The following is a 27413-nucleotide window of genomic DNA, read 5'->3' as shown; positions in this document are numbered from 1 at the left end:
AGAGACAGAGACTGCATCATTCTATCAGGCCATCTGTTTCAGGGTGATGGTAATACCAGAGATTTGCATGAGCATGAGGCCTGTGCCACATTTTATTTGTTGTAACACAGGTTCCATGAACAGAAACAAATATTGTATGGAATACCATAGCAGAGAATGAGGCATTTGGTAAATGAATGGGTGGTATTGTGGCAAAAACTTGGCAGGCTGAGAAGGCAAGTCCATGTTCAGGGTAAGTGTCTTTCTATGTGAACAAATTACTCCTTGTTTTGTGATAGAAGCAATCTAATGTAATCCTGCAATCAAGATGGTTTGGCTGGATTGGCAAGGATTGGAAGGAGTGTGATTTTGAAACTGGTGACGAGGGAGTTCTAAGGAAAAGGTATATGGGCAGACCTTCCTGAAGAACTTCTATCCATATATTCTATTTGACCCCTCACCAAAGAGCACCCTCACCAGAGAGGTCTCAGTCATCAAGTGGATGAGATGACAAGGTCTGTGTATGTTGGCCAGTGTCTTTCCTCAGCCACCCTTTTCATTGCCAATAGGCTCAGGAACAAGAGACATTGGTGGCAGAAATGGAGATTGTGCTTGGGTTCAGCAACATGAACATCCACTCACCAAGGGCAGTCACTGCAGAGAGCTCAACCTACCAATAGCAGAGAAGATATTTTTTCCCATGATGGTAGAATTCTTTGGGAAGACCTGCCCACCACCTTGATTGCAGTATGCTTACATCAGTTCACTTGTGTCACAACACAGGCAGCGACTTGTTCTCACAGAAAGAGCTACTTGCCCTGAATGTGCATTTGCCCTTCCCAGCCTCCAAAGTTTCTGCCAAAATTTCTTCTATGAACCTACCAAATGTTTCATTCACTATTGTGGCATTCCATACAATATTGTTTTTGTACAGAGAACTCATAGTACGGCAAATCAAACATAGCAGTGGGCTCATGCTCACGTAAATCTCTGGTATTACCATGTTCCCCATCACCCTCAAGCACATGGCCTAACAAAATGATACAGTGTCTTTTTTTTCTTATTATTCAATTCTGGCACCAGTATTGGGGGCCAGAGACTTACCATTTTTGCATCCTTCAAATCCTTAATGATAGAAGTAATGGTGAAATCCCTCCAAAAATGCAATATTGGTTTTATTTCCAATTTCGGTATGTAGAGGCAATTCAAGGGGCTCCCATTGCCATTATTATCATAAAAACCCTCATTCAACATATCATGGAACCAACAAGGTAAGCAGGGCTTCTGCCAGTTTCTGAGTATTTCTTTTCCAAATATGCTTCCCAGAATTGGGAAAATAACTGTGGTGTGGTTGTAGAGGCTTTGGGATTCTTTATGAGAGAGACTTAAGCCAGAACTTGATTAAATTATCTGATTTCCATAAGCTCTTGCTCTGTGGGGCTATAATAGGAACTTAGGGTCACCAGGAATAATATCAATTGACAATAATTATCAAAAAGTCTGATAATTTCCCATCTCCAGTACATTGTGCCCATCAGAGAAAACCTGAAGGTAATTTGCAGTATAATATTGGACAGTATAGCAGGATCCTTCCTTTTTTAAAATGATCCAGTCTCCTCTTCACTCAAGGCATTCTCAATGAACCGATTCTTATATGGAAATTGATCAGGGGAGTGCAATTTCCTGGTGTGGTTATCCAAATCAGACCTCTTCCCACAAAGTCTAGAGATTTAATGCTCACACAAATCAAATAAGACTTTAGTAGAATGCCCATCTATTTCAGTCCTAGGGACTCCATGATCAATTAGCCAAGATCTTTGCTGGTCAAACCATTCCCTTTACCCCTTTGATTCTGCTACCCTTCATGGTAACCATTCCCATCTGGTTTCTGACAGTGAAATGCAGCCCTTTTGTTCCTGCCCTTATGGAATTGTATCATCATTAAATTTAAGAGGCCCAGTTCTGTGGCAGCACTTCCCAATGTTATTTAAGGGCTTCAGAAAATAGGCTTTACCAAGTTCTTTAAGGATTCCAGTACAGCCTTTGCTGATGTGAAGGGAGTTCAAAGCCTTGGTCAAGGGAATGCCCTCTGGAGCCTTTCAGGGGATGAATTCAGCAGGTAGGTGAGCATCTATAATATTAAAACCATCTCCCTACATGTCTGTATACTTTCCTGTATACTACTACATTATAACAAGGAAGTTCTGGCATCTCGATTTTATTCATTGTGGACCACCAGTGGGTCCAATTTTCAGGCCCTTTGTTGGAGTTACTCTCAATCACATGAAGTAACACTTTGAATCCAGAATCTCCACTTAGTGAACTCATATCAAAAACATGTAGGCTAATAAAACATTATATTCCTTCTGCCCTAATATAAAGCCATTAAGAATTGTCCCCATACATCTACCTTGGGTTTCAGTTAACATGAATTAGTGAAATCTTGCAATTCCTTTGGCATGTGTAAAACCTCACATGTTATACCCCAGGGTGGTCCCCTTGGATATTCTAGGACTTTACTCTGAATATGAGTTTCGATGGTGAAACATCAGCAGTACAGTTAAAAAGGTTTTATGTGAAGATAGTCATGGAAGCTTTCTGGTTCCCAACTTAGACCTTGAACTGTGAATTTAAAACCTAGGTTTATCATTCGCCAGATTTGAATTCACACAACTGCAGAAGCCCTGGCGAAGTGAAGAAGAGTTGAAGAATCAGAGGGGTCACCAACTAGTCTGAGCTGCCAGGTAAGTATGACTAGGGCGGGGTAATTTGTTAAGAGGTCTTTGGGATGCTGTCGCCTCTGTGAAGCTACCTCCTTTGTAGGTACTCAGACACCTGGTAGTAGATCTGAGTTTGCTGTTGGTCAACAGGACTAACATTTGGAGAGAAGAAATGGACATGGAGCTCAAGAGAGCAAAGGCTTGGAACCTGCCAAGCACCTATTTGCAAAAAGCCTTTCACATTAATGGGTGCTGTTTCCACTTTCCTGTCCATATCTCACTGAAGTTCCTCTTTTGGCTAGTTTTAACCCAGAACCACACAAATAAAGAGATTCTTGGAAATGTAGTTTGTCTTTTAACTAAAGATGGCTGTGTGATTTTAACTTTCTTTCCTTTCCTTTTTTTTTTTTTCAGTTTGTATCAGAGACAACTGAAATAAAAATCTATGTTCTTAGCCACTCAAAATAACAATGAACCCTTTTTAAGCACTTCATATACACCAAGCATTCTGTTAACTACTTTACCTATAAAATCTCACAGCAACCTTGTAAAGTACTTGTGTTATCTTCACATTGTAGCTCAGGAATCAGGCTTAGAGAGATTCAGTAACCTATCCAGGAACACAACTTAGTTTGATGCCACTCTGACTCCAAATTCTGTGTACTCAGTAACCCTGATTGCCTCTGTTTACCAATTTTGAGACTGTTTTATAATAGACACAAAAGGGTTTATAAGCTAGTCACAGGCTTTCTTTGTAATCAAAACTATTCAAGTGATTTCCAAACTCTCCAATAATTTGATGAGCCACAACTCCTCATCTGGACATTGTACAGGCTTTTCAGCTGGAAATACTTTCAAATATTTCAGTGGGTTATTGGTACAACCTAGAGAGGGAGGGAAGGAGAAAGGGAGGGAGAAAAGAAGGGAAAACAGGAGAGAGAGAATAAGGAGAAGAAAATAAGATTCATTCACATATAGACAGTTTTGCCTTGTGAACCATATTTAATCCTATTTTTACAATTCTCACGGTTCAAAAAAAAAAAAAAAAAACCGTAATTCTGGGTCCAAATCCAAGAGGAAATGATACTTTTATAAAAATTGGTTACAAAGAAAAAGACCAAAAGATTACCTGCATGCTAAGTGTTGAGAAGCCCCAGATGTGCACATTTCCACCAGATTTCCCTCCAGTAAAACTCTTTATATTTATTTATAACCATTGTCACTCTAGATGGAAGTTCCTAATGACAATAAAGAAATAAAAACCCTGAGCCAAAATTCATCCAGTTACTTTTGGGTAAGCTTTTTGAAGAGTTAAAAGGAAAACAATAAAATGGGTATTATGTGATCAAATAAATTTGGAAAATGCTAGACTTATGAAAGCAGGACTTCTCAGAGCCTTCAGTGTGAGTCTGTGCATTGTAAACTACCAGAAGAGAATATAGAGTATCATAAACATTTTTGGCAACGGAATCCTTTTTTTTAATGAGCTTGGAAAACAGCACTAAGCCATTTTTTTAAATCAAACGTAATTGGATTATCTATTTCCAACCAGAGGAGAGCCCTTTCTAGTGCTTTTGAAGAGACAAGATCCATGGTTATTTATGGAGGAAAGGACTTCATGAGGGTCTTCAGGACATGACTCGTGGGGAAGGAAGCATCCGAAAGGGCTGCTCTTTGGTAATGTATCATCTAGTATGAGGCTCATAAAAGAAAAGCATGAAATACATCATCAGACCAAAGATAGTAAGATGAGACTTCAAACAAATCACTCCAAGATTTCAAAGGAGGGAACAATCGTACCTACTTGGCAAAATACATAAAGGTTTTGTGAAAGGCGAGTTATCAGCAGTAGCCCATGAAGGATGATTCGGAGGTGGTCAACAGCCAGTTGGGAAGAAATGTTTCCAGGCAGGACTGGCATTACCACAGGCACAAGTTGGGGTGGGTGGAGTGGAAGTGGGGGCCAAGGGTGGGGAGCGGATGGCCAGTAACAAGCTTGATTTTCTGATCATTAGTCATGTAGGTTGCCTACAGTGAGAAATAAGAACCGATAGTTTGGGGGTGAGAGTGGACAAAGAATGAGAAAAGAGGGAGAGTCTAAAACTCAACTTGTAAACAGGAGGAGACAGTATACAAGCCTCTGGGCATCTAGAGCATGGCGGAGGGATCTAAGGGAAGGATGCCTAAGGAAAACTGAAGGCTCATTTCACCTACCTCATACTTTGGCCAAAGAAAAGGCCTAATCAAATATATTTGGACCTAGATTCTCTGTCTCTACTTGCCAATATAAAGAGCCAAAGAGAAGTAAGGTTCTTCTTGAAGACGTGTGTTATTCCCTGAAGAATCTTTTAGGAAAAGCAAACAGCCTGAGAAATATTTATTCATTAGATGTATTCTGGCAGCAGCCAGGAAAATCCAGAATGTACCAAGCACACGCACATGCACATAATACACTTGATTCTTGAAACACTTGTGATTTAACTGTTTTGTTATTAACTGTCATTATGAAGTAGCTCTTACTTTCTCCAGTAAATATGTTGTTAAAACTACCCAAGTTTATTTCGAATATTGCAAGACAGTGGAAGAGTCTGGGTCCAAAACATTCTTACAGAAAATGTTGATGGTTCAAACCAGTTTTACAGCTATAAGTAGGACAGGATTTTTTAAACTCCCTCATGTTTATTGCTATAAAGAAGGTAAGTACTCTCTAGTGTCTTGCTCAATTTGAGAACATCCTGGCTGCTGGTTCTTATAAGCTATATGGCACTCTTCTGAAATCTGGTGCTGATACATTCCACATGTGACCCCATTTACCCCTGGAAGAGAAACCTTCCTGCTGAATCAGATGGGTTTACAGAGGTGCACACATAACAAACAACCTATGTCTTTTTAAAACTGCTGATGCATCTATCCTTTGCCTTCTCACGGTGGGAAAGTATTCCTCTTATTCTAGATGGAAATCCATACTTTCCCAATGAGAAGCATGGGTTGCCTGAGGCAGAGTGACTTGAAATGTGAGAGCTTATCTCCATTAAAGGCATCATTACTTCCTGGCTTAATACAGGGTCCTCAGCCTCACTCCCACCTTGGCTCCCTGAACGGCAGATGGGTTCACTTAGGACAGCACATCATCCAAACCCAGCAGACATGTTCCCCTTTGGTTCCCAATGTGCTGTGTGAACACCAAAGCACACAGAAGGAGTTTATACAGCCAGGAACAGAGGCAACGGGACCTTGGATAGCATATGGGTCAAGGCAGTAGATTGGGGCGCTGAATTCCTGTAGCAAACTATAACAGCAAAATTCTTGCCATTTCTCAGTTCAGACCAAAGCTGACAACCTAAAAGTGGTCAGGTTTCATGTGAGCTTGAGACTCTGGGAGTCAAAACAGGAGGAGAAACAAGATCCTGCATATCATATGGGAGACTGCATCGGCAGGGCCAAATCAGCTGTGTTAGGTCGGCAATGTTCAGAGAGAAAAATTAAGAAATCTCTTCCTTACGGGTGATATCTCATGTGCTCCAGTTATGGCCTGTGACACTGAAATTCTGGCAGCCTTTATCCAAAGACTAGTTCCTCTTAAACCGTTATGTCTGACCCTGTATGGAGAGACATTAAGCACTATATATCTAATTTTGGCATTTTGTGTAATTTAACGAGTACAACCTCATCTGTCTCTTTTAAGCCTCCTAAATGCGTGTGTGTGCATGCGTGTGTGTATGTGTGTGTGTGTGTGTGTGTGTGTGTGCGTGTGTTGGCGTGCTGTGTGTGAAAGGCAAGGCAGGGCGCTGCATTGTCTATGTGCGTCAGCATATCATTTCGAGAACAGCTCCCCCGTGTAGCTGAGAGACCTGGTTTCAGATGCCAACCGGAGCATCCTCAGGCTCATTAATAATGGACGAGTCTGACAGAAGCAGCCTCACTTACCTTTGTTTTCCACCGTAGACAAGGGGAGACATGGATCTCTCTGTTTTGCCAAATAACAACCATCCTGACAAATTCCTGCGGCTCGATGTGAAGTCTTTCATGAGGAACTCAGCTCTTCTTCAGGCCAGCCTGGTGAGGTTTCCAGGTGGGAATCACCCTGCCGCCCAGCACTGGCAAAACCTCGTGTACTCACAGGTAAAGTCCAGGACAGCATAAAGCCCCCAGGCGAGGATCAGTTCTTTCTCACTACCTATTATTTCCTTATTTGTGCAGGGACGGTGGGGGGAAGGCTGTAGGGAACACGGTACAAGGTGGCTGCCCTTGCAATATTAAAAAGGTCTTTCTCTCTTTCTTAACGTAAGGAAACTCTCTGATCACTTTATAAAATATGTGAATTCCTGCAAACATTCATTTTCCGCCAAGCACTAGCTTTGCAGCCCGTCCTCATTTTATTGCCTAGTTTTCATTTTACTCCTTTCCTTCAGAATTTTTCAAACCACTTGTTACTTTTGCAAATAAGACTCTGGGGGGAAAATCTACCTCTCTCTTCTGGTGCATTCTAAGCCCAAAGCAGCAGAAGCTTAAAACGGGACTCAAACACAGCCTCTGAGACCACTGGGGAACTTGCTCTTGCCTTATGTAGGCTGGCTCCCTTTCATTTCTTGCAGAGAAGAGTCAGCATAACAATGGAAACCCAATGATTGAAGGAAAACAAAATAGAGGGAACTCTTCCCTTTTATTTTAGATACTCTTATTTTCTGCAGGTATCCATGTAGACAAGACATAACAATCAGACCTTCAAACCCAGTGCACACTTTATTTTTTCGCTTTCTTCTTTTGCACCTTCCTTCTTTTTGCTGACCAAAAGAGAGGAATAAAACTGTGATGAGTTCCATGTGCTGGAATAAACATAAAGGCCCTGACTGTTGGAAGGCTCAAGAAACAGGAATAATCTTTGTTTTAAGACGTGAGGGCTAATGGGGTTAAGGGTTAGTCAATTTAGAAACAGGAAGAAGCATTTCATTTCAGAACAGATGTGACTGACCTACAAACCCCTGCAAGTCATTAAGTCCTTTGGAGTGGTTCAAATTCCCTGAACAGAAATTTGTTTTCTTTTAAGAAACAGTTGCTACTCATGAGTCCTGGTGTAAAGTGACTCCTTTGTGGTGTGTTTGTGGGCTCCTCGGAACCTTTATCATGAGATCATTCAAAATCAAGTACACTCAAATGATTATGTAAGTGTTTCCTCCACCTATAAGGGTTTTAATTTATTTCCATCATAAGGCAGACTGTTATGACAACTGACTTTTTAAAAAATTTTGCATCCTTCCCTTTTGGAATCCTCAAAACTCTTCCCCCCACCCATACACACCTTTTTGGTTATTGTTTTCGTGTTTTAAGTTAAACACAATAAATTCCTCCTCATTGTTTATGCCACGGAATAAAATGACTCAAAAATCAGTTCAGAAAACCTTGGCCCTCCTATGCTATGAAGTTTAGTAGAAGAAAACATATCCAATAAATTCCTTTGAGGTTGGAACGTATCAATCTAACATCTTTTGTTTGGTACTGGAGTTGACCTATTTCCTTCACGGGAATCTTCACAGTTTAAAGCTCTGTTGAATGTTGTTCCTAAACCTGAATGAAATGCATCCAATTTTTAAGGGGCATCTTTCTCAATAGGTAGGCCCTGATGAGTTGAAGCGGTTATTTAACAAAAAAACAAGGAGGTAAAAATCTGCTATGAATGTCTTTAGATATGTTATTGGTAATTTTTTTAATTGTTCTTTGAGTTTATTTATTTATTCTTGAGAGAGAGACAGAGAGAGTGAGCAGGGGAGGGGCAGAGAGAGAGGAAGAGAGAGGAAAGCAGGCTCTGCACTGTCAGCATGGAGCCTGATGTGGGGTTCGAACTCACAAACTGTGAGATCATGACCGGAGCAGAAACCAAGAGGCAGACACCTAACCAACAGAGCCACCAAGGCATCCCTGTTATTGGTAATTTTAAACTGCACATGAACTCGATTTAATTATCCTTTTACCCTAAAATAACATTAAAATGACAGAATAAAGGCTAATTTACTATTGAAATAACAGGGTGAGGGGAAATAAATCTTACAAATTCAGTTGGCTGGGTAGCCATGACACAAATTAGGACTAACAATTATTTGTATTTACTACTTTAATTTGCAATATGTGAATAAGTAGTTCTTCTCTCATTAGCTGTTATTTTAAAAAATCCAGGAGTGATATATTTGTGGGATAAAATAAATACCTAAAATAAAGGACTTACTAAAGTTTTAAGTAGCTGTAGAGATACCTGAAAGAAGGCACAAAGTATATCAGGTGCATTTGAGACGTTAAGGGTGCATAAGGTGGCACTGTCAGAAGTTCTTAATTAAAAACCCTCAGTCTGCTGGGGATGCATTAAACCAACAGGAAGAGCATCTAATAAAGAGGGTGGAAACCTGGTTTCTTGTCTCACATCCACAGTAAGCCACTTTAAGAGACATCTATTGTGGCTCTTACTTGGTTCATGCCTCAATATTTTCACTTGAAAAACTAGAATAATATTAATTTTACATATTTGTTTTAACATGAGAACAAGTAAAATAACATGAGGTAAAACAATTGAGAGGAAATATTTCCCATAAAAGTTTAAAAAACGTGTGTTGTTGTTGTTGTTGTTAGACAGCAGTCTGTTGTGTGTGTTGAAATTATCCTTTCATTAGACATTGCAAAACAGTAGATAATACTACTTGCATTTTTTTATTTATAGTGTGGATGGAGGGGTGTATGTGCTTGTGTGTAGATGGTGGTGTTAGGGAATATAGTCAATACATCTGTGAATCCATAACTCAAGCAGTAGATTTTTTACTCACACGAAATCTACACAGACTTCAGAGTTGTGTCAGCTTACCGCTGGGTCTCACACCACCCAGGTGCGTGGTGTTTGGGATTCAGACTACATCACGAAATGTCAAAGGACTTAACCTAACAACAATTGCCTTCAAAATTAGTGGTGATTCAGAAGTTAAAACACAGATCTCATAATCCCGAATGTGAAGTTGAATTCCTAACTATATGCAGCATATTCTTATCCATCTCAAGCTTTTCTATAAAAATTCACATAACATTTTCAGGGGAAATTCTTTAAGCCATTATTACACGTGAAAGCAATTGTGGGCATATAGAAAAGCAAGCACTCGTTCTCACGCATGCCTATAGTTCAGGACGCTGTGAATTCCATGCCTGGCAAATACACAGGTCATCCATGTTTGCAGGGAGAGAGTATGAGCATATATTTCTTGATTCTACTATATTTACTCCTTCTTAAATTCTTTCAGTAGAGAAGCAAAGAAGCTTCACAATAAATTTCATCTCAGTGCAATGAACAAATGTTCGCCAAAATCTAACGTTTCTGGTTGTTAAAATAATTTGGGGCATGTATCTGATGAAGGCATGTGGAATTGTATTCTAAATATTTCTGCCAATCGCTTTATAAAACGAGGTAATGAAAGGAAAAGGGTGATTTTTTTTTAGTTTAAATGATAAAATATGTTTTGTTTCAGATAATGTAGTGCCCCCCCCCCTTTTTTTGATTAGCAGTCAGACTTCAGAGTCATTTCAGACTAATCTCTTTGTTTTATCTTTTCCTGGCTTCCATCACATCTTTTTCAGAACCCAATAGCATTCCATGCTAAACTTGTGAGCTGGAGCAAAAGACCAAGGATAAGAGGTTGCTCTTCCCTTGATCTCTAGGCAGTGTCATTTCCTGGGTTTATTTCCTAGTCATTTTCCTCGCTTTTTGTTACAGTCTTAAGAGCTATCTTTTCCCCTATGTTCTAATGTCTCTTCCATCTCAGTTTTTTGTTTTGTTTTGTTTTGCTTGTTTGCATACTATAATTGTACTTAATGATCTGTCTCTGGACAGGTCCCTGAAATCTGTTTTGCCTTCTCTAAAAATGTCTCTATTCCTAATCCTCCAATTAGCGTTCTGAAAAGAATGCCCTGCATATGCATTAGATTCCCATTTTTAAGCCTATATTTGGGGAAGAGCCTTTGAGGCTCTTAAATTATTATCTAGGAAGTAGATTGACGGGCACCACTCAGTTGTTCAGGGATTTACTTGCAAATATCAGAACATGATTTATCAAGTTATGCTAAATTTATGCAGCTCACAAAATCTCCAGTGGGGTCTGGAATTTAGCCTTGGATGGTGTGCTGCCAGAAACAACACCTAAGCTGTCTCATCATACTGCTCTCAGATCAGACCCAAATGCCTCTTGCACTAAAGCTTTTATTAAGGACGCCCTGAGTATTACCATAGCATGTGTGGGAGGTTAGGTGGAGGAGAAGGCAGGAAACAAGTTTCAAGAAAGGCCTGTGTCAGACAACAAAGGTTTGGTAATTGTTGTCTCAGATTTTAAATTTTATCCTGAAAATTTTGAGGGGTTGGTGAAAACTTATTCTAGCAATTTGGGAAACAGAATTACTGGGGTCACTGGGGAGCTGATTTTGTTTGTATACCCACAAGTAATAGATAAACAAATGCCTTGTTTGCAAGGCATTTATGATTATGAAAGGGACTTCGTTGTATGTACAGATTAAATTGGGGAAAAATGGAAATCTTTATAATCTTGATTCTCCCAATCCATAAACATGGTATATCTTTTTATTTATTCAGTTCTTCATATGGCCCTTCAATGATATCTTATAATTCTCCACATAGAAGTTTTCATAAAGTTTGTTAGGTGTATATCTAAATATTTATAGCACCATTGCTTTTAAGACTAGAACCTTTTAAATCATGTTTCAAAATAAAGTGTTACTCATGCATGCCATTGATTTTTATAGACTATTAATTGTTATATACTAGTCTTAAATCCAGGAATAGTGTTAAATCTCTTTTATTTTGACTGTAAACATCCCTACAGCTAATCATGCTATCTGCTATTTTGTTTTATTTAAAACCCTATTCCTTTTATTTATTTTTCTGTTCTTATTGTATTGCTTAGGGCTTCCACTGAAATAATATGTGAATGTTTGTGATTACTGACATCCTTGTATTAGTTCTGAAACTAAAACAAATGTTTCTAATATTGCAGCCATTTGGTAAACTATGCCCTGGAAGTTTTATGTAGATTCTCTTAATTAATTTTTAAAGATCCCCTACTATTCCCAGGTGGTTAGGAAAGTTTGCTTTAAAGACGTTTGAATGTTTTCAAAATCTTTTTCAGAATCTGTTGTAAAATTCTGCATTTTTTTTCTGTTAATGTGATGAGTTACATTCATCTTCTAATTTTAAATCACCCTCCAGGTAAAAATTATTTCCTGATATAAATCTTATTCTGGTATGTATAATTTATATGTATTGTAGGATTCTTTTTAGCAATAGCTTATTCATGACTTTTGCATTGTGCTTATAAGAGAAATTGTCCTATAATTAAATTACCTTTTCTTTTACTTACTGCCTTTGTCTGGAGTTTATATCAAGCTTTCATAAAGTGAATTGGGGAGTATTCCTTGTTTTCTTATTTTCTGGAAGTGTTTGACAAAATATAAATGATCTGTTTCAGAGATATCCAGTAGAATTTGACTGCAATATTTTCTTGGCCTGATAATTTTCAATTTGGGGTAGATGTTAAGTTATTGATTCAATTAATCAAATTATCACAGGTTTATTATCATTTTCTATTTTTTCTTTGCTTAAAATTTTTTCAATGTTTATTTATTTTTGAAAGACAGAGAAAGAGACAGAGTGCAAGCGGGGTAGGGACAGAGAGAGAGGGAGACACAGAATCCGAAGCAGGCTCCAGGCTCTGAGCTGTCAGCACAGAGTCCAACACGGGGTTCAAACTCATGAACCATGAGATCATGACATGAGCTTAAGTCAGATGCTTAACAGACTGAGCCACCCAAGCCCCCCTATTTTTTTTCTTAATTAAGTTTGATACGTTATATTATGAGGGAAACTGCCCAGTTGCATATAAAGTTTTTAAGTTGCTCATATTATTCTCCTATTACATTTATTAATCTCTGCTACGTCTCTTTCATTGTTTCTTTACATTTCTAACACTGGATTTGTGTCTTTTTATTTTTCCTGAGCTGTATTGCCAGAGATGTTTTAATCTTTTTAGCCTCTCCAAAGAAATAGTTTTCAACATTGTTCATCCTCTCTATTATATATTTGTTTTTTAATTTGTAATATTTATTGATTTCTACTATCTTTTTTATTTGTTTAAATTGCAGTTAACATACAATGTAATATATCTACTTCTATCTTTATTGTTTCTTATTACCTCATTTTCTCATTCTGCCTTTATAATGCAGGAAAATATTTTTGTAATACTCCCTCAAAATACCATTTCAACTCCACCCAACAATTTTACAAATGTAGCATTTTCCATTTCAATTCTATTCTAAATTTTTAATTTCCATTATTTCTTTGAAGTGTGGGTTTAGTTTTCTACAAAACGTGGTACTTTAACTTTTTGATATAAATATACAAATTTCTAACTAAGTTGACTGTGTTCAAACAGCACAATCCATATAATACTGAGTCTTTGAAATTTGTTTTAAAGTCTAGTACATTATCAACTTTTGTAAATATCCAGTGTATATTTTAAAATTAATGTATTCAGTTGTTTAATGAAGATGTCAGTATATGTGACTTGATCAAACTCGGTTTTATTGCTCAAATCCTTTATCTTTAGTAATTGTTTTGTCTGCTTGATAAAAATTCTCTGCATAAATTTCTCCTTGTAATTATGTCAAGTTTTGCTTTATAAATTTTGATACTATTTTATTAGATACATACAAGTTTAGAATTGTTATATTTTACTGATAATATCTGTCTTTATTCACTTTATAGCAATTCTCTGTAACTAACAAAGTATTTTATTTTAATACCTATTTTGTCTGCTAAATATACACTTTCTTAGTGGTTAGTCAGGCTAAGTTATGTTATGGAAACAAATTTTAGTGAGTTAACACAATAAAATGTATCTTTCACAAAATCTGATGTGGGTGATGTAGATGTCCTAAAGGTCTGGCTTCCAAGTGGAATCCAGACTGTTCCTTTGAGGGTTTACTATATCAGAATCTCCATAGGTCTGAACATTGGAAAGAGAGTAACCCAGGAATCTTTCAAGGGATTTTAGGGGTCAACCATGAGTTGTTAGTCATATGTCCTTGCTGTTTTATGCCCTTAAGAAGAAATGGATTTGCTAGTTAGGCTTTGCCACAGTTTACCATTCTGTCAAATATATTTACACTATATATATATATATAGTGTGTGTGTGTGTGTGTGTATATATATATACAGTATATATATAGTGCATATACATATATAAATACACTTATATTATATTATATGTTAAACATATTTACATAACATATATTATATATGTACACAATATATAAATAACACACATATATATATAAACTCTCCCTTTCTGAATGGGAAAAATTAAAGACACGGCCGTCACTATTCCAAAGTAATTCTGAGATCCCATGGGAGTAGTTTGCATGGCCTCCTTCTTTGAGGATATGGAAGATTGATTAGGACATGATTCTGCTTTTTAGAAGGATTTCTGATGCATTGTTCTCTATAGTCCTTGATTACACTCTTTAGGAAGCATCTCCTTGTTCACTTTTCTCTTTTGCCACATCAGAAGTAGACCCTGCTTCAAGGATAGACTTCAAAGTTTACTCCTGCTCAAGGACATTTAGAAATCTAGGATTATTGTCATTGTTTTCTTTTGTTTTGTTTTAATTTTAAATATTTAAAAGCTTTTAGGTGTAGGCTTGTGATTTCTTTGGTAATACATTCTTTACAGAATTTAGGAAGCTATTTATTAATGTATCTTACCTAACATAACTGACTACTTGCAGTCACTTTTATGTCAGTAAACACACCTACGTTCTTTGAAGACATAGCTCTCAAATAGGCTGTAATGCCTTGCTTTCCTGCCTCCATTTCTGTATTTTTAGAGTCAGTGACAACCGCATAGAGGCTCTCAGGGATAACAGTTATGAAAGCACAGCCTAGCATGATCTTTATCTTGAGTCATTTTATTCAGTTGAGAAATTTCAATAGGTATTTTTTACTCAATGCTTTTTAAAAAAATAATTCTGTGTTTTAGTATTGAGATCTACAAACAGACTTTCAACAATAGAAGGCATCACATTTCTAGATGCCTAGATTCCCCTCTACTTTCTTTCTTCTTTCCAACTGTGCAGCTGTCTCTAATCTCATCTCTTTCTTGTAGCACATTAATGCTATGATTATTGTAATGTCATTATATGTACATGAATTCTCTGATTATTTCACAAGTATCTCTCCTAGAGCTACAGGTGATTAGATTCCAAATTACAACAAATGACATTTATGCAAAAAAAATTTTTTCCTATAGGATATGAATAACCATCATTCCAGCTTCTGATGTTTCTCTCATCCCTTTCCACTTTTTGGCTGCAAGTCCATGCCACATGTTTGTGGAATTTCAAGATCTACTACTTTATTAGGGAGGATAGACTAGGCTGTGCTAACACATAACCCCACAAAATACCAGTAACTAAAAAGAATGTTCATGCTCACGAGAAGTCTAAAAAAGGGCAGGTGGATTTTAGAGGCAGCTCTTTTTCAAGCAATAACCCATGGCCTCAAGTTCTTTCATCCTGTAGTTCTGCCATCACAGAACCCTTACTTAACAGTGACACAAAAATGGAAAATGAGCCAAAAATCTTGTGGAAGATTTCAGGGGCCAGGCTTGGAGGTGGTTTAGCTGGCCCCAATTTAACTTCAAGCCGGACTGGGAAAGACAGTCATCCATCCTTTATGCTTAGGAAAAGAGGATAAAATTCATAGGCATTTAACCAGTCACCACAATACATAGCTCCCATTCTTCTTCATTTGCCAGTATATCTTTTCACATTCTTTCACTCTCATTTTTGAGTCCTTATATTTTAGGTACTCCTCTTATAAATATTACATAATTTCATTTAATTTTAAAAATCTGACCTGACAATCTCTGTCTTTAAATAAAGAATTTAGTCTATTTACATTTAACATGATTATTTCTAAAATTGTTCTATTTTGCTGAAGTTCCCCCATTCTTGGTTTCAATTTTATTGTCTTATTATCAAGTTTCCTTTATCTTTTTTTCTATTGCTGTACTGATTTAGAAACTATGGATTCTTTCTCAATTTTTTACTAAGATTTCTATCCTCTCACTAACCTGATTTCTTAAAATGTTCTAATAAAAAAATATTTGTGTTAAATTTTACTGTCAAGTGACTTAGTTATCCCTTATTCAAAAACTCACAAATTAGGGGTGCCTGGGTGGGTCAGTTGGTTGAGCATCCTGCTCTTGATTTCAGCTCAGATCATGATCCCAGAGTTTTGGGATCAAGGCCTGCACTGGGCTCTGCACTGAGTGTGGAATCTACTTAAGACTCTCTCTCTCTCCGCCTCTCTCCATCTCTCTCTTCCACTCCCTCTACCCCTTTCCCCCACTCATGCTATTGCCCTCTTTCTAAAATTCTAAAAAAAATTGTAAATAAATTAAAAATTGTTTAAATTCCCAAATTGGTGATTATTATCTCTGTTTTACCATAAAATCAATACTTACTTAGATATATAGAGAGAGAGATAGATAGACTTATCAATATTTTTTCCATATTCCTTTTTGTTTTGTTTTGTTTTGTTTGGCATTTCTTCTTAATTTTTCCTTTTATTATCAAGTTTCTTCTTTCTGGAGTACAGTTTTTTTAGAGGCTCTTTCTTTATTGGTCTATTAATTGTATACTCTCAATTTTTGTTTGTCTCAACGTGCACTCTATTTCACTAATTTTACTGATTGGTAGTTTACTTATATATAAATGTTGTAAATAATGATTTAAGTGTATAAAAGATAAATGGACAAAGTAATGGTGATACGGAAAAGTCCAGGTAAGCTTTGAAATGTTACTTTCCTTAAATATTTTAAAATACAAATTATTGTAGAGTCCATGTGGCTAAAATAATAGAATTACTGTTGAATTTTCCTTTGGTAAATATAATCTAGTGGGGTCGAGAGTTAGAATCAAATACATGCTTTTTTTTCCCTTAGGCTATTTGAGAAAAATTATCAAAATGTGAATGAACCTCAACCATCATTAGTATTTTTATATTGCTATCATATTCTTAGTAAAGAATATTCTATTATATACCTTAGTAAAAATATTCTATTAGTTTTCCCTTCACATGCCTTCATACATGAAATTGTCATGCAACAGAAAAATAAATGGCACCATGTAGTAAGATAAACCCCAGACTTCCAAGAATATGGTTTAGAATTAAGGGTTTGCATGTTCTTTTTACACTATAGGTCTGATTAATTTTTATCTTGTGCCTGTTAGTTTTTCAGGGTCTTTATACACTGTAATAGAGTCTGTTATTTTTTCCTGGCCCCCCAAACTGTATTTTCCTCATTTACAGAGCTTTCTTATTTAAGAAGCTCAAAGAATAGTCTAGTAGGCAAGAGAACTGACAAAGCAAATTTGTCAGTGTCCAAAGAATTATCCCTCTCAAAGATGATCAAAGATATCTATTCTCGAAAAAAACAAAAAAGCCTTGAGTCAGAATTATGCTAAGCTGAAATGATCTAAATTTCATATCAAATTGTTTTCATATCAAATTCAGAAACATGTTTTATGAGGTCATCCATCTTAAAGACAAATGCTAAGTCAAGATGATGTATTATTTCATTGCAAATTTCAGTATTGTAGAATATAAATTGATTTTCAGACCAACAACATAATAAATTCAGAGAAGATCTCCAAGTTGACCGCTAAGCATGTCAAAAATGTATGGGTTAAGAAAATTAGGGAAATGTAAGGCTGAAGAGAATGTGAATGGTTTTACCTAGATGATTTTTTTTTGGCTTATCAGCCATTTCAGAAGGAAACTATATGTAAAATTAGTTTACAATTTAGCTTACATAAATACATATTCAATGTGACCTATATACCCCAATATATGCTGAGGAATCAGTATAATGGTGATAATAAAGATGACTAAGAGGAATATCAATTGCTATTGAACCTGTTTAGGAAGTCTGAAATATGTGAAACATATGCATTAAAAAATTGCTGTAAATTAGTGAAATGTGTCACTAGCTTTCAAGGGTTAACCCTAAGTTTTCTGAAAATTAACTTATGTGAAATTCCTCTCCCTTGAAGCCCCATGATAACTGAGGCATTACTCTATAAGCTTTTGTTTCTTCTCAACTTTATTTAACCAATGAACAAATTTCAATGGAAATATTTTCTACCTCCATGATACTTTTGTAGCCATAAAAAGAAAGAAAGAAAAAAAAGCAAAATACAAATCTGAAGGTCAGATCAGACACAAAAACACAACTGGCGTCCACTGTTAAACTTGGGACACTGGTTGTCCTTGGGCAGGGGAAGGGCAAGGCAGAGTGAGGTGTGCTGGTAGGTGCTCTGTTTCTTGGTAGCGTCTCGGGTTTATTTGGTTTGTGAAAATTTATCGAGCTATACATTTATGATATGTGCGATTTTCTATTGTATATTTTGCTTCAATAAAAAAAGATCTAAAAAATCTGCAAGTCAATATTAGAGCCATCTAATAGCCACCTGGTCTGTACACATATAAAGGAATATGATGCTGTTCCGTCCTCCAAACTGCCTGAAATAGGAGTCCCAAGAGAGTTTTTGTAAAAGCCAAGGCACATCTATAAAATGTTTGTAATCTTCACTTTGCTGGATTAATCCAGCAACGCTAAATATTATTTTTATCGGTCGTGGAATGCACAAATAGAAAGAAGTAAAATGTTATTAAATCTCAGTGCAAGTGAGCTGGAAAAGAAATTGGCTTTGTTCAGAATTCTGCGATCGGAATTAAAGGACAGCGTTCTTTCTCTGTAGTGATAAAATAGCATTTTAATGAATGATTACTAAAGCTGAGGAAGATCACATGCAAAGAAAAAACTCAGTGAAGGACAGGATTCTAGGTCAGACCAGATCCTAGAATCGTTTCCTCGTTCATTGTCCTAATCTGTTGGGGTTCCAGGCAGAATCAGCAAATTTTCAGGGGCGGTTATTTCACGTTTCATCCTCCGCCATCAGTGAGTGGCCCATTGGTAAGAGGAGACTTGTCTCTGTGCCTCCTAACAGAGAGAGAAGAAGACTATCACTGCTCAGCGAATGAGAGGACCCAGTGCACAGCGTGCTGTTGCTACGGATCATCCCCCACCATCCCTGTCCTCTGTTCTGAAGAATAACCCACTGTACGGTGACATAAGTTTGGAGGAAGCTATGGAAGAAAGAAAAAAGAACCCCTCGTGGACCGTTGAAGAATATGACAGGCATTCCCTGCACACAAACCTTTCTGGACACCTGAAGGTACTCAAAGCAAAGAATCACCTTCTTCAGTTGCTGAAGAAGATCAGTTGAAGTTTCCTTTTTTAAAAATGGATGTAAGGGTGCCTGGGTGGCTCAGTTGGTTAAGCATCCCACTTCTGCTCAGGTCATGATCTCACAGTTCATGAGTTTGAGCCCCGCATCGGGCTCTCTGCTGACAGCTCAGAGCCGGGAGCCTGCTTCAGATCTGTGTCTCCATTTCTCTCTGTCCCTCCCCTACTCATGCTCTGTCAGTCTCTCTCTCTCTCAAAAATAAATAAACATTAAAAAAAATTTTTTTAATGGGTGTTTAGGTGACCACCCCTTTTCACTAGACCCAAATGTCCAGGTGTCAGATCATCGTGGCATCTGGCATCCTTTTCTCTGTCCTAGTCAGTACATGTTTATTGATTTCTTCTGAGTTTTACAGTGTCAGCAATTATTGGCATCTGTATAGTGTGGAGAGGAGGAAATGATGTGATACAGGAAGGTTTACCTAGAAGGTAAAAGGTTTTTCAAAGTTAATTTGGCAGATTATGTATGTTTTCCCCTAGTTTTATGACCACTTATTTCATGAATACTTAAGAATTCCCTATTCTGCATTTATTCAAAAATATTTATTAAATTCTCTGTCTTAGGCACTGTGCAAGGCAGTTCTCACCAAAGGTCACCTTATTCCAAGCCCACTCAATGATTTAAGATTGCAGATTTACATTTTGGACATTTTCCTGTGTCTCAGTAACAAAACAAAACAAAAACATTTCAACACAGGAAAAGTATGCAATGAACTCATTCACCCAGCCTAAACCCAACTTCAGTTTTTCTTTCCCCACCGCCCACCCGCACTCCCACCCCAGCCCCACTGGTGGTGTCCTCTGTCATGTGTATAGAAGATCTAGACATACCTGAACATCAGGGAGGGTGGCCCTGTATTTTTTACTAGATTCCTCCTCAGCCTCAGTTTGCCCTAGGGTCAGGGAGGCCTGACATTTTCCATATACCCTTCACGTAACAAGGTGTATCTGCTCTGAGCCCCGTAACTTAAGCACCTGAAGATTTCTTTCTGTTGAAAAGGGGATAGCATTGCGTCCCCTTAAAATCTTACACTTAAAAATCTCCTATGTGCACTCTTGAAATATCTTCTTGTCCAGAGACTTTGAGGTTTTTTAATCTCCTAATAGATTTGATGTATCTACTTAATCTAGCCTTTTTTCCAGGGAAGTTTCCATAACAGACACTCCCCCCTAGCAACAGTAATCTTGTGTTTTGTTTTCTTTTGTTTTGTTTTTATCAGGAGTCTGAAGATCAGGACCTCTAAGAAGTCACTTTCTTTTTTTCTCTTTTTTTTATTAAGTTTTTATTTTAATTCCAGTGTAGTTAAAATACAGTTATATTGGTTTCAGTTGTACAATATAGTGATTCAACAGTTCCATACATCACCCAGTGCTCATGATGAAAATTGCACTCCTTAATCCCCATCACTTATGTCACCCAACCCAATCCCCCTCTCCTCTCCCCTCTGGTGACCATCAGTTTGTTCTCTATACTTAAGAGTCTGTTTCTTGGTTTCTCTCTCTCTCTCTCTCTCTCTCTCTCTCCTCTCTCTTGTTCCTTTGCTTGTTTGTTTTGTTTCTTAAATACCACATGAGTGGAATCATATGGTATTTGTCTTTCTCTGACTGACATACTTCCCGTAGCATAATACTGTCTAGCTCCATCCATGTTTTTGCAAATGGCAGGTTACATTCTTTTCTATGGCTGAATACCATCCCAATGTGTGTGTGTGTGTATATATATATATATATATATATATATATATATATATACCATATCTTTATTCATTCATCAATGGATAACTGGGCTGCTTAAGAAGTCACTTTCTACAATTAGGAAAAAATGTATTGTTTTATTTTGCAAGCATTTCTTGACTGTATGCTAGAGCTTCTTCTCCCCTCCATGTTGTTCACATGAATGGCAAAGGGACTATAAAGATGAGTATTCCTGTCCCTGTTGTCAAATAGTTAATCTAACTGATCAAAGTAACAAACCATAATTATAAAACAAGATAGAGGAAGAGGATAGTGTTTGTAATAATAGTAGAAAGTGCTATGCAGATTCAAACGAGGACAAAACCACACTGGATTATAAAAAGGCTTCATGAAAAAGTTAATTTATGCTAGACTTGAAGAATGAGTAGAATTCCAAAAGATATGGAGAGTTTGCATGAGTGGGGAAGCTCTTCTGTCAGGAGTAGCAAGAAAAAAGGCACAAATACAAGAAAGTGAGAGAGTTTGTGAGAACAGTAGATAGTCCAGTGTTGCTGGCACTATAGTGTAAGTAATAGAATAAGGCTCAAAACCACTAAACAGAAAAGTTCAAATGTACGGCTGAGGAGATTGAACATCATTGGCAATGAGGAATAATGTTTCTGTTGGAAAATTCCATGAGTTATGTTTAGGAGGATCAAATGTAAATATGATAGATGTATTGCTTCACTAAAACCAGAGTCAGTCCCCTCCCTAACCATCCTCCACATATACAGTTACCTCAGAGCTTTTATAGACCTCATGATACCATTTTTCAGCACTTTTTTTTTTAATATGAGAGGGGTGGGGCATGGGTGAAGGGCAGAGGAAGAGAGAGAAAGAGAATCCCAAGAAGGCTCCATGCTCAGTGCAGACCCAACGTAGGGCTCAATCCCAAGACCTTGGCATCATGACCTGAGCTGAAATCAAGAGTCAGACATTCAACTGACTGAGCCACCCAGGTGCCCCAAGCACTAAGTTTTTAAAGAGATGTTTCTGGAAGTCATGACGTTTGTTCTCATTAGAATTTCTTTCTATACCTCATGAATTCAACTTCTTCATCGCCATCCTTATCCATAGCTCATAACTAGCAGAAAGAGCCCCTAACGTATGTTCTGAAACTTTTCCACCTCTTACAGGCTATAAAATTCCAAGTGCCTGTGGTCAGTCCCATTTTTCTAAAATACTAAGAGTTTTATCAGTAAGAAAGGAGAAAAGAAACCCCATATTTAGTTACCAGAGCAAACTACAAGCAGAATGTAAGAGAGGATTTCGACAAGGATTTCAAGATCATCTATCCTTCTGCACAGTTCATCCAAATTTTACTTTAATATTTTAGCTTTTCTAAGAGCAGGACATTGAAACTAGTAGCAATGTGGTCGAAGAATGGTATTGCCATCACCAGTATCCACCCACCTCCCTATACGTGAGCCATTCCTCTCCTGGCAGTGCTAGCCTGAAGGTAAGTCATCGACCCCTGAGGCTAGAGAGGCAGAGAGGGTGGGCAGGCTGGCCAGCCGGCTGCTAGCCATTGCTGATGAGAAATAATGATGCTATTCAGGGAAGCCTAGCCTCTCTTACTGCAACCATGACCCTTAAGCTTCACCCAGGGCAATAGGACTATTGGCCTTCAAACCTCTGAGAGTTTGTATCAAGTGGTGTGTAACGCTGACTGATCACTGATTGATCCTAGTCTCCTATGTAATTTTTTTTTTTTTTTTTTTTAGGAAAATCCTAATGACCTACGGTTTTGGTTGGGAGACATGTACACGCCCGGTTTTGATACCTTACTGAAAAAGGAAGAGGAACAAGAAAAGCATTCGAAATATTGTCGTATAGGTCTGATTTTGCTCCTTGTTGCCTGCATCTTGGTTTTCATAGTGACCGTTTGCATGTTTTTCACCTAAAGAAACTGCCGCAGACACAGACACTTGAAAGTTCTTAAAAATCTTTCTAAATAAACATTCGCAGAAAAACATGTTCAAGTAGTATGAATGTATGGTTGAATGTACAGCTCAATGTAATCGTCTCATAGAACACAAATGTTGCTGGAGATAAGCTGGCTTTCTCTCCTTTGTTCTACGAAATTTGGAAGAATTCCAGAATGGCTTTTTTCCTTTGGGAGGCAGGACTTCTGGGGATCACAGAAAAGTCACCATATACAACCAAAAGTTAACACTTAGAATAGAGAACGAAACCGCACAATTGTCAGCAGCTTTGTCTTACCTCCTTGCCACCCCCACCCTCCTTTCCTCCCTAAGACAGCTGAGCAAATCAGGGGCACCTGGGTGGCTCAGCCGGTTTAGTGCCTGACTTCCGCTCAGGTCATGACCTGGCAGTTCCTGAGCTTGAGTCCCCCGTGGTTGGGTGAGTAGCTCGCCCGGGGAGCCCCATTTCTTCCTCTCTCTCTGCCTCTCCTGGGAGTCTTTCTCTCTCTCTCTCTGTCCCTCACTCACGTGTGCCCCTCTCTCTCTCTCGAAGGAAGGAAGGAAAGGAGGAAGGAAGTTGAGCAAATCATTTTTTGGCTGCCAGATATACAGGTTAAAAACTTGTGGTTGTGCTATCTATTGCGTTGGATTCAAGCTGCTTTATCTCGTTTTGTTCCTATTTAAGCCAGAAAAAAAGGGGTGGTGGAGGGGCTTGACTCAAATGTGTTCTTATTTTCCCAGGATTCCTTTTTAATGCCTCAGTTTGATGTTGCACTGTCAGTACACCTAAACTTGAACAGGCCATAGTTATAGAATTAATTACACTTCTTTAGTTTTTTTTAACGTCTACTTACTTTTAAGAGACGGAGTACAAGTGGGGGAGGGGCAGAGAGAGAGGGAGACCCAGAATCCGAAGCAGGCTCCAGGCTCTGAGTTGACAGCACTGAGCCCAATGCCGGGTTTGAACCCACCAGCTGTGAGATCATGACCTGAGCCGAAGTTGGATGCTTAGCCCACTGAGCCAGCCAGGCACCCCAAAATTAATTACCTTTCCAGCCAATCTTGCTTACTAATTGATCCGCATTGGCTAGTGTGACCTCTGGTGGCTCTCAGTGAGTATGTATCACCAGCCATGGCCTCAGAGGAAGGCCCTCCAAAAGCAGAGGAAATACAGCCGAGAGAATGGGATCTGAATCCTGTCTTCTGCTAACTGTGGGACCCTGGGCAAGTTATTGTCTCTGAGAAAGGATAAAAATCAGCTCCCCTGTGGGGCTTGCCTAAGGACTAAACAGGAGCCAGATAAGAACAATACTTGGGTCCTAGTAAGTAGTTGCATAGTTAAGGACAACTGTTGCAACTAGTATGTGCTAGTTTATCGGTACCCTGAGGTACCTGACATTGCCTACAGATAACCAGGGACATGATTCTGGCCACAGATAGAGAATCAAGTCACCTCCCTTAGCTTTTTCCTAGAACATTGGACCCTACGTCACTCGCCCACTCCTTTCTCTTCTTTCAGGACTACCCCCACTCCCACCCCCACACTGTTTAGTGCATAAAACAGAAAAGGGACCTTTTCCTCTTCCCATTCATCAGCTTTGGCCCTTTGGGACTAGCACACCATTCTACTGTATTTCTCTTAGAGTTACCTGAAATAAAAATTATTGAAGTGCAGCTTTACCGTACAATAGAATCATTGTGCACAACGGTACTCTGAGCCATATTTGTAGTACTTGACTTCTTATTCCTCTCCTCCTTTATAATACGTTGTCATCCAATTTAGAACTGAATTAAGAACAAAGGTCCTGGGGACTTCCAAGGACAGGCCCGCTCACTGTGGGTGCCTGGCAGACAACCTCTTGCTATTAACCCAGTTTGCGAAGCCTGCCCAAAGTTCGCCTCTAAGGGATTCAAACCATGTTCAGGTCTCTGCTACACGTGGAAAGCATTTGTGCTGCACCAGGTTACAACCAGCTGTCCAGGGTCACTTACAGGTAAGGCTCTCTAAGGGCACTCAGCAGGGATAACCACAGGACAGCTGTGTCAACCTGCCTGCCTCAACTTCTTGGCCCCTGCCCCCATCTCATTACCTTTCTCTCCTGCCCAGTCAGGAGCCTGGCATCCGTCCCCCTGCTGTCTCCAGCCCTCCTCTGCTTCTCGTCCATGATGCTAGCTAGCAGTCATTTAGATTTCAACATGATGTGTTTATTACTTTGCATTGCTCCCAAACCAATCTTCACGTTTAGCCTTCAGTGTAACTATAGAATCAAAATATGTTATCCCTCATTGGATTAATGTGATGCATCTACATGAAAGGGAAAGTCAAAAGACGAGTCAGTATATTCCTGTGTGCCCTCAAAATCATACCGTGAAAGCCGTTCCAGTTTCTCCTTCAGTATGGGTTTTGAAAATGGCTCTAGCAGAAAAAGCATGAGGTCATGGAAAATACAGAGGTGATGGCCCTAAACAGGCTTAAGTTCAAGTCTGGGCTTTTTAAAACAACCTCTGATCCAGATTCAGTGAACGTATTTTTAAAGCATTTCAGTACAGTCCTTGGTACATAATAGGTGGTCAATAAATAGTAATTACTATTATGTTCAAAAAATGACTGTTTTAGTCACTACTTTTTTTTCTAAATTGGGTGAGGAAGTCTGGGCTCCCCAAATTCTTCAGTGATAATGGTTTCAAACAGTGATCTTTCCCGGGCTCTTTAGAAGATGCTCCCCACAAAAGTTTTATTCTGTTGCTTTGTTGTGTTTTGTTTTGTTTTTTGGATATTAGGTTAGTGTGTGGGAGGCCTAAAAGCACATAGTCTGGTAATTTTCTAGAGAAAAACATTCCAACTGTGGATCCTGTTTTAAAGTGCTGCTCTCAGATTTAAAAGAAGAAATGAAATTGTTTTCTACATAACCCATTAATGGCTATTCCAATTATATTCATGTTGCTGTCACCTAGCGGAGAGTTTAGTGGGTAGAAAACAAAGAAAAAGCGTCCTTGGCCGCACCATTTTTCCAGAGTGCACTGCTGCCATCTGGTGGTGAAATATAGCGTCTGCCATTAGTCCATGAAAATGTATTTTACCAAAGGCGTTTTGCAGGTGAAAGCCCAAGTATGCTGCTGTGATTAGCAACAGTGTGATCAGGTGGCCAATAGCTCCTACCTTCCCTCTCAAAACCGCTAATTTTGATTTCCTCTCATCTTGCAAGAAAAGAGACATGACTGCCCTAGAGTCAGACTGATTCCTGAAGACTAGAGGAGGGATCCTCGGCATAAACTCGTGGCTCTACGACACAAGTTATGCTAAAGTCAAAAGTAGAGGTATTCTTAGAGATTGCCTCCTTCCCGACCTCAAATTGGTTAAGAATTTAGGAATATTAAATTATTTACCACTGTTTCAGGTAAGGCATGGTCTGAATTGCTTCCTTTTTAGCTCTCTGTAAATATTTTTTAAAATATGTTTTAATTCCTCTCTTCCCTCTACCTATCGTGTAGTACCAGCTTTGAAATTCTCCCCTCGTGTCATTGAAGAGGTAATTTTATCAGATATGAAAAATAATTTTAAAACTGGCGTCAGATAGGGCCGATAAATATCAAGCTCTCTGGATTTCTACTTACTCACAGAGTCTAACGGACCGTGCTTCGTAGAGGAAAGATAACTTTTCTGGTTCCTTCCAAAAACTCACTTAGTCCAGGCTCTTGCCCAACTTGAGGTGAGAATATTCAACTGAAGTGAGCAATTTCTGAAACGGAACACAGCTCCTTGCCAGAGCGGTTGTTCTGCCGTTATTTTATGAACTATGACTCATGTACCTGATCACATTTCCGTCTTTGTGCAGACTGCTGGAAAAACTCCCGAGCAAACTGGGCTCTCTCTTCTTAGGAAGTGCGCTGGGCTTCCTCGTGTGCTGTCCTCATTCAAGGCTCCATCTCATAATCCGTCCTTTGCCTCATCTTCCCCTCTGCCTCAAATAGATGGCATCTCACAGGGCTCTTACTATTTCTCCACACCTTAGGCCTACTGAACAGATAGACGAGGTAGAAAATTCTGCGTGTGTTGGTTTTATGTGCTTCCATGTGTATATAAAAAACAAAGACAAAAGGCTCTCTTTCAAAAGGAAAATTTGAAATTAAAAGTATATTTTAAATAAGGAAACCCATGTTTTTGGTATAAAAAGTTCCCTGAAGAGGTTTCTCTGGCCAGAAGAAATGAGGTTCGAGGCTCACACAGTTTTATTCATACTATGCTTACTGTTTTCAAGTTCCTGACAAAAGGAAGAAAGTAAGCATTTGTGTTAGGCTAATTAAATTTGTTAGGTTTTTTTTTTCTTCCAGGTTATGAAATAAATTCCCTCACATTTGAATTCATGTCCAAGTGGTCCAGCTTGGTGAAACGTTGTTTAGATAATTACCTGAATAGTAAAATGATTGTTGTGCTAGATTCCAAATTTTATCAGTCAGTATAAGTGAAATAGTAGTTCATGAAACTTTCTAAACATCTATTTTTTAAAAGGCTAAACCATTTAGAATCAACACTTCATCGTTAAGAGAATAATGTCACTGTATTTCCTGCCACTGTTTTATTTTTTTAATACGATGATCATAAGCCTTTTTCATGAATTCTAAACTTAGTTTTTTAATGGTGTTCT

General features: G+C 38.3%; 1 protein-coding gene across 1 annotated transcript; it reads left to right on the top strand.

The window, feature by feature from the left end:
• Positions 1–6561: 6561 nt before the first annotated feature.
• Positions 6562–22754, top strand: MINAR2 (membrane integral NOTCH2 associated receptor 2). Its single transcript, XM_019421930.2, has 3 exons — positions 6562–6821; positions 18810–19037; positions 22567–22754. The coding sequence occupies exons 1-3, from the start codon at positions 6657–6659 to the stop codon at positions 22744–22746; spliced, it is 573 nt and encodes a 190-aa protein (XP_019277475.2). The 5' UTR covers positions 6562–6656; the 3' UTR covers positions 22747–22754.
• Positions 22755–27413: the final 4659 nt, after the last annotated feature.

This window comes from Panthera pardus, unplaced genomic scaffold (genome assembly GCF_024362965.1).
Source record: "Panthera pardus isolate Hobbes unplaced genomic scaffold, ASM2436296v1 HiC_scaffold_2, whole genome shotgun sequence".
NCBI lineage: Eukaryota > Metazoa > Chordata > Mammalia > Carnivora > Felidae > Panthera > Panthera pardus.
The sequence above is the reverse complement of the archived record's forward strand: the minus strand, read 5'-3'. Positions and strand labels throughout refer to the sequence as shown.